Source organism: Lactuca virosa, chromosome 5, assembly GCF_052849685.1.
Source record: "Lactuca virosa cultivar CGN04683 chromosome 5, Lactuca_virosa_CGN04683_v6, whole genome shotgun sequence".
Taxonomy (NCBI): Eukaryota; Viridiplantae; Streptophyta; class Magnoliopsida; order Asterales; family Asteraceae; genus Lactuca; species Lactuca virosa.
Genome location: NC_136430.1, coordinates 285,316,363 through 285,323,788, shown reverse-complemented (window position 1 = coordinate 285,323,788; position 7,426 = coordinate 285,316,363). Strand labels below are relative to the sequence as shown.

Genomic DNA, 7,426 nt, shown 5'->3' with positions numbered 1-7,426 from the left:
TCTTTATCAAGGACATATTCTTTTTCCTCGTATCGAATGGCCATGCGGACGTTTCGAATCCAGTCATTGAAATTCGACCCATCAAAAATGACCCTCCCACATAAGTTCATGAGGGAGAAAGAGCCAGAAGCATTTGAAGTGTTGTTTGAATCAGACATCTGAAAAGAAGAACAAGTTTTATTAGATAGAAATTCCTTAATATAACACCCAAATGAAATATTAAGGCTAGGGCCCAACACAATATTTCACAATTCGGAAGAGGGATGCCGTAATCCAATTGCAAAATATTTGAAGGTAGGTAAATGACGATTTACCAATTTCCACCATGAAAAATGAAATTGAGGATTAAGTTTTAAATGAATTGAAATTCCTAGATTCTTTTGAGATTCATTGAACTTTTCAATGGCATGTTTAAATCTCGATTGTTCCCTTCAAGTTTGTGACTGGGATACCAAGGATCACAAACAAGGTGTGAATAACCATGCAAATTTGCTTGGTACTCTTGATGTCATTTATCTCCTAATCAATGTGCCGGTTAACCACACACACTCCATTAATCTATGATAAACATCAAGCTACCCTTTGCCACCCTTGCTAGTCCAAGTTAGTGTGCCAGTTAACCACACACGCTCCACTAACGACTTGGCAAGGTGCAAAGTGAAATTTCATGGAATAACACCAATTTCAAATTTTTCCTAAAGTAACTAGAATTGGGAATTTAGAAAAACATTCAGTTACTTTTATAATTATCATTATACTTTTTAACGAGAATTAATGTCCTATCCTACCCGTTTGGCTAACGACCCTCCACCAGTCAAGGAAGCGGTGGGTGAGAGTGGACACCCATTCAATCGCCATTTTATAGGCAATTTCCTTATACCCACTTATAAACCAGCTTCGTGAATGAGGCCTACTAACGGTAAGACTGACTTGTCTTATACATATATATAAGTATTAATCCTTTAATATTATAATAGTATAAGGGTTGAATTTTAAACTTTTAAAATTCTAGGGTTTAGAATTTAATGTTTCATAAATGAGCCTTTTCAAATTCCAAAACTTGAGGGCAAGTTTTGAAGCTCTTCAAAATCTCTTGAATTTTAGAATTTAATGTTTCATAAATGAGACTTTTCAAATTCCATAACTTGAGGGCAAGTTTTGAAACTCTTTAAAACCATTTAGATCAAATTTTAAACTAATAAAATAATCATATAATTTATCATTTACCAATTTGACCTAATTTAACTCATATAGCAAGATAATTTCAAATCAAATAATACAAATAATTAGCTTATCATATCCACTAGCAATTATCTTTTAATTGGATGAGGATAATCACTACCATATCAGAAAAATCGGATTTTATGATACAAAACAGTTTGTGGTAATGATCGTAATCCAATTCAGGCCAAAAAACCCGAAAACCTGCCAACAGACTGTCCAACTCGTCGAGTTCATCATGGACTCGTCGAGTTCTTCATAGGACTCGTCGAGTCCAGCAGTCAGAGTGCTGTTTTCAATTTGCTTCAACTTTGAAGAATGAACCAATACATCAATATAACAGAAAACACCCTAGGCTCTGATACCACTGATGGGTTTTGAGCACTATAACATTCCTGTGGTGCACATACAACCCTAGATGCTTTGGATCTAAGTTTTCTCAAGTTATACATGAAATTTCATTTTTCTAAAGCATGAAGCCTAACTAGCATACAACTTTGATGATTGAAACATAAAAACAAGTAAGATGATTACCTCTTTGTTGTGTCTTGTAGAACTTGGCCTTACAAAAGCTTAGCACCTCAAATATGATACCTCAAATAAGTCACAAACACCAAGAATAATGGAGGACAATGAGAGAGAGCTTGGAGGCACCAAAATTGGTTAACTTCTTCTTAGATTACACTTGTATCCGATTTTAGGGCTTAGGGGTTACATTTATAGTGTAGAATTCCAAGGGTCACTTGTAAACCCTAATTCATTAACTTAGGCTTTTAATCCAATAACTCATTTGGACTAACACTTCATGAACTCTCACATAAGCTTAGTCCATTACTAATCAATCATGGAGCATTAGCCCAAACTATATGTATCACTGATTTACATAATCAGTCCCCGTTAATTTAATTAGTCTCTTTTGATCACTAAATTAATTACAAATTAATTCTTGATCAATACCAATTAAATAATATGATTTATTAATTAATATATTATACATATAATATATTAATAAATCACAAATAACCAATTTCTCAAATATCCATCCTATCAAATTGCTCCGGTGAAGGCAACCCAAAAGGAGCATGCTACTATCGGGTCAAGTACATACCAATTATAGTTATGGGCTTAGACACCTATTCCAACACACAGTTCCTGCCACAGTGCCGTCACCCTGGGGGACAACTATTGACAACCGAGCATCTATGATCAATGATCTCAATGACCCTTTTAATACTCATAGAAACCTCGATCCTAGTAACTTCTTAAACATCAATACTATTAATACTAACGATACTAACGTTGATGCAGGAATAAATCCAAACATGGCCAGGGAACTTCAACAACTGAGGCAAATGATCTGCAGTATACCCGGAGTGGTCCAACCAATACCAGAAGCGTTTCCAACAAGTCACAGGATCTCGAGATTTGCTCCCGCGATAGCTGATACAGAAGTTCCTAAGCGCTTCCAAACTCCCATCAGGAAGCTCTACGATGGAACTACAGATCCTGAAGAGCATATAGCCCAATACAGAGAAAGGATGGAGATCATTCCCATCCCAGGGCACTTGAAGGACGTTTTCCTATGCAAAGGCTTTGGTTCGACCATTACAGGATCAACCCTCAAATAACTGCTAAACGTTCCCCCATACTCTATTACTTCATTTGCACAGTTAGTCAATATCTTCAATAACCAGTTTTCCTGCAGCAGAACCTTCGAGAAGATCACTAGTGATCTCTACCGGGTGGTTCAGGATCCTAAGGAAAAACTTAGGGACTTTTTTAACAGGTTTGGCAGGGAAGATATGAGCATCCCCAACATCGACATGGCCACCGCTGTAGTAACCTTTAAAATGGGACTAAGAAAGGATTCACCCGTCTATGAAGACCTTGTAATGAACCCATGCAAACGATTGGATGAACTCAGGTGCCGGGCATTGAGGTTCATAAGGCTCGAAGAGGATAGAGAAATCCAGAAGAGAAGCAACCCTTCGAATCAATATGAGAATCACAATAGAAATGCCGAATCCTCGACTTCAAGATCGTACAATTCGAAGCCCTATTCCAAACCGTATCATCACAGGGTCAATGCCCTCGAAGATGAGGGAGAAGAACTTCCTAGATTATTGACTATTGTTTTTCTGTGGATGCTTCAGGTGTAATTCATGCTATGTAGGATCTCAGAGACAAAGCAAGATGGCCAAAGAGAGACAACAAGTCCCCCACTTGGAAAGATAAGTCCAAATGGTGTGCTTACCACGAAGACTTTGGCCACGTGACGGAGGATTGCATAGCCCTAAGAAAAAATTCAGCTACCTCCTTAGTAAGGGACACCTCAAAGAGATCCTCGACAGAAAAAGAGAAAAACTCAGGGAGAACAGTCAGGATGGTCATAGGATCACAAAGAAACCAGGATCTCCACCCTCTGACGCTAAGATAATTAACGTTATCTCATGCGGATCTAACATCTGTGGTACCTCTTATTCTCAGGCTAAAAGACACACCAAGGTCTCTAAAACAGAAAAGGAAGATAGACCACGGAAGAATACCATGGTTAGTAGTGAAAAAGAAATCACCTTTGACGAGATGGATATGGAAGGAATTCAGGATCCCCACAATGACGGACTCATGATAACACTGTACATGGCCAACCATTTCGTAAGAAGGATCCTTGTTGACACAGGATCCTCAATCAACATCGTACTCCTAGACGCACTAAAGAGGATGAACATCCCAGAAGCAGAAATAATCAAGAGATCCTCGGTCCTCAAAGGATTTAGAGGGGAAACAAAACACACGATTGGAGAAATAAAGCTACCAATATACATAGAGGGGGTAAACTCTATACAAAAATTTTGTGTTATTGACACCTTATCTTCTTACAATGTGATTCTAGGTAGACCATGTATTCACGAGATGAAAGCAGTGCCGTCAACCTATCATCAATCTGTAAAATTGCCTACTCCATGGGGAACAGTAAAGATCATGGGAGATCAACAAGAATTGAAAGAATGTTATAAGACCTCTGTGAAATCTACGACCAAACCTCAACAAGCATAGAAATTAAGGCAGGGGGCACAAAACGTCCTAGAAACAAAGGAACAAGATGTGAAGGAAGTGCCCCTGGGCATCGAGGATCCTGAAGCTAAAGTCCTCACAGGATCCTCAATGCCTGAGCAGATCGAGCAGAATCTATTGGATTTCCTAAGAACCAGAAGCAAGACATTCGCATGGAAACACGAAGATATGACAGGTATAGACAAGAGTATTATCACTCACAAACTTAATATTGATCATTCTTTCAGACCAATACATCAAAAGAGAAGGAAGTTTGCACCTGAAAGGAATCAGATCATCCAAGAAGAAGTAGAGAAGCTCCTCAAGACAGGAATGATCAAGGAAGTGAAGTTCCCAAGGTGGCTAGCTAACGTGGTTGTCATACAAAAGAAAAACGGAAAATGGCGAGTGTGTGTAGACTACACGGATCTCAAAAAGGCTTGTCCTAAGGATCCTTTCCCTCTACAACATATTGACTCTATGATAGATGCAACGGCTGGCCATGAACTCCTGGCCTTCATGGAGGCTTTAGCAGGATTCCAACAAATCCAGATGGAACCATCAGACCAAGAAGATACAACATTTATAACACCAAAAAGTATATATTGTTACACCGCAATGCCTTTTGGTCTTGAAAATGCAGGTGCAACATATCAAAGATTGGTGAATCGAATGTTTAAAGACAAGCTGAGGGACACCATGGAAGTCTATATCGATGACATGGTGGTGAAGTCAATGAAAGCTGAAGATCATATCAGGGATCTTAAAGAAGCATTTGACATCCTAGACAAATACAATATGAAGTTAAATCCACTCAAATGCCACTTTGGGATGAAATCGGGCAAGTTCCTTGGATATATGGTAGCCAAGATAGGAATCGAAGCAAGCCCGGAATAGATCAAAGCAATCATCGTACTGAAATCTCCATCTTCAACGAAAGACATCCAAAGGCTAACTGGAGGGTCGCGACACTCAACATGTTTATTTCAAGATCCTCAGAAAGATGTAAACCCTTCTATGACATCTTGAAGAAAAACGAATGGTTCGAATGAAGCCTTTCAGGAGCTCAAAAAATAATTGAGTTCCGCGCTGTTACTGGTAAAGCCCATACACGGGGAACCACTCCTCCTCTACCTCTCAGTATCCTCAAACGCAGTAAATGCTGTCTTGGACAATGATCTTAATGGAGACCAACATCCTATCTACTATGTAAGTAAGAGTCTCCTGGATCCTGAAACCAGGTACTCTCACCTCGAAAAATTAATTCTTGCCTTAGTAATTGCTTCTACTAAATTAAGACATTATTTCGAAACACACACTATACATGTAAAAACTAATTATCCTATTAAGAATGTCGTGAGAAAACCAGAAATGTCAGGAAGAATGGCAAAATGGTCGGTGAAGTTAAGTACGTTTGACATCAGATATGAACCAAGATCCGCCATAAAGTCACATGCATTAGCAGACTTTGTGGCTGAATTTAGTGATGATCTACAAAACGAAGTAGACATGGAAGCCAAGCAACTCCTAGAAGATGAACACCTAGGAAAATGGACATTGTTCACAGATGGAGCTTTAAATAAAAAAGGAACAGGGCTAGGGATCATACTAAAGTCGCCACATGTATTTGTTGATTCTTTATTACTAACCAATCACTTCAATGGATCTTATGCAGTGAAAGGTGAAAGATTAGCATTATATTTAGAGATCCTCAAAAAATTTGCTTCTGATTTCGAAAACTTTAGCCTAACCCAAGTTCCCAGAGAAGAAAAAACAAAAGCAGATGCGTTAGCCAATTTAGGATCCTCCCTTAGAATCCCACCAGAGAAAAAGATTCCTATAACCCATATTATAACCCCGGCCATAGAAACCCTCTCCAAAAAATTAGAAGATCCTAAACATCCGACAAGCATAGCAACTATTAATGATCCTGACCCTACGATCCTTCCTCAATGAGACCCCGACGGACAGGATCCTAAGAAGTCCGCGATCATGGACCCAACACATTATGGAGTATCTCCAAAATGACACAATATCGACAGACGAAAAAAGCAAAAGAGCGTTCAGGACGAGAGTCTTAAGATTCGTGTTGATCCAAAGTAAACTTTATAAAAAATCTATGGCAGGTCCATACCTTAGATGCTTGGAAGATCCTGAAGCAGCAGAAGTCTTAAAGTATATACATGAAGGAGATTGGGGCAACCACACTGGGGGAAGAGCTTTATGCTCCAAGATACTAAGAACAAGATACTATTGGCCAACCATGAAGAGAGATTCTTTTCTACATGCTAAAAATGTGATGCTTCCCAAAGACATGGCGACATCCTACATCAACCGGCACAACATCTACATCCAATTATCTCCCCATGGCTATTCATGAAATGGGGAATGGATATAGTGGGAAAATTACCGGTGGCCCGAGGTGGAAAAGTGTTCATGCTAGTAATGATTGATTACTTATCAAAGTGGATTGAAGCTGAGGCTTTCGTTCAGGTAAGAGACAAAGAAGTAGTCTCATTTATTAAACGTAATATCTTGACCAGGTTTGGGATCCCGACTAAAATCATATGCGACAATGGATCCCAATTCATAAGCAAAAGGACAATAGACTTTTGCACAAGTTCGGGAATCAGAATGATAACAACAACTCTCGTTCATCCCCAAGCTAATGGTCAAGCAGATTCTAGAAACAAAATCATAGTAAACAACTTACAGAAAAGATTGGACAAAAAGAAGGGAAGATGGGCAGAGGAACTTCCTTTCGTCCTTTGGGCAGATAAGATTACTTCCAAAGTAGCTACATGTTAGATCCCATATTCTTTGGTATTTGGGACGGAAGCAGTGATCCCTACCGAATTAGTGATCCCGACGGCAAGATACTTGCTACAAGACCAAGAGAATAACGATAGGATCCTAGCACAAGATCTTGACACTATTGACGAACTCAGAGATCTTGCCAAAATACGCATGGCTGTCCATCAACAAAGGATCACCAAGGCTTATAATAAAAACGTAAAAGTCAGAAGGTTTCAAATAGGGGACTTGGTATAGAGGAAAACATTCCAAAATACCAAGGATCCCAGTGCAGGTAAATTGGCTCCCAAATGGGAAGGACCGTATCTTATAGATGCTGAAGCAGGGAAAGGAGCAT

The 7,426-nt window shown here is 39.1% G+C and overlaps 1 protein-coding gene across 1 annotated transcript; it reads left to right on the top strand.

The window, feature by feature from the left end:
- Positions 1–3,768: 3,768 nt before the first annotated feature.
- Positions 3,769–4,278, top strand: LOC145112857 (uncharacterized). The gene has a single exon (XM_079048979.1). It carries the CDS (start codon positions 3,769–3,771, stop codon positions 4,276–4,278), a length of 510 nt encoding a protein of 169 aa, XP_078905105.1.
- The last annotated feature ends 3,148 nt before the right edge of the window (positions 4,279–7,426 follow it).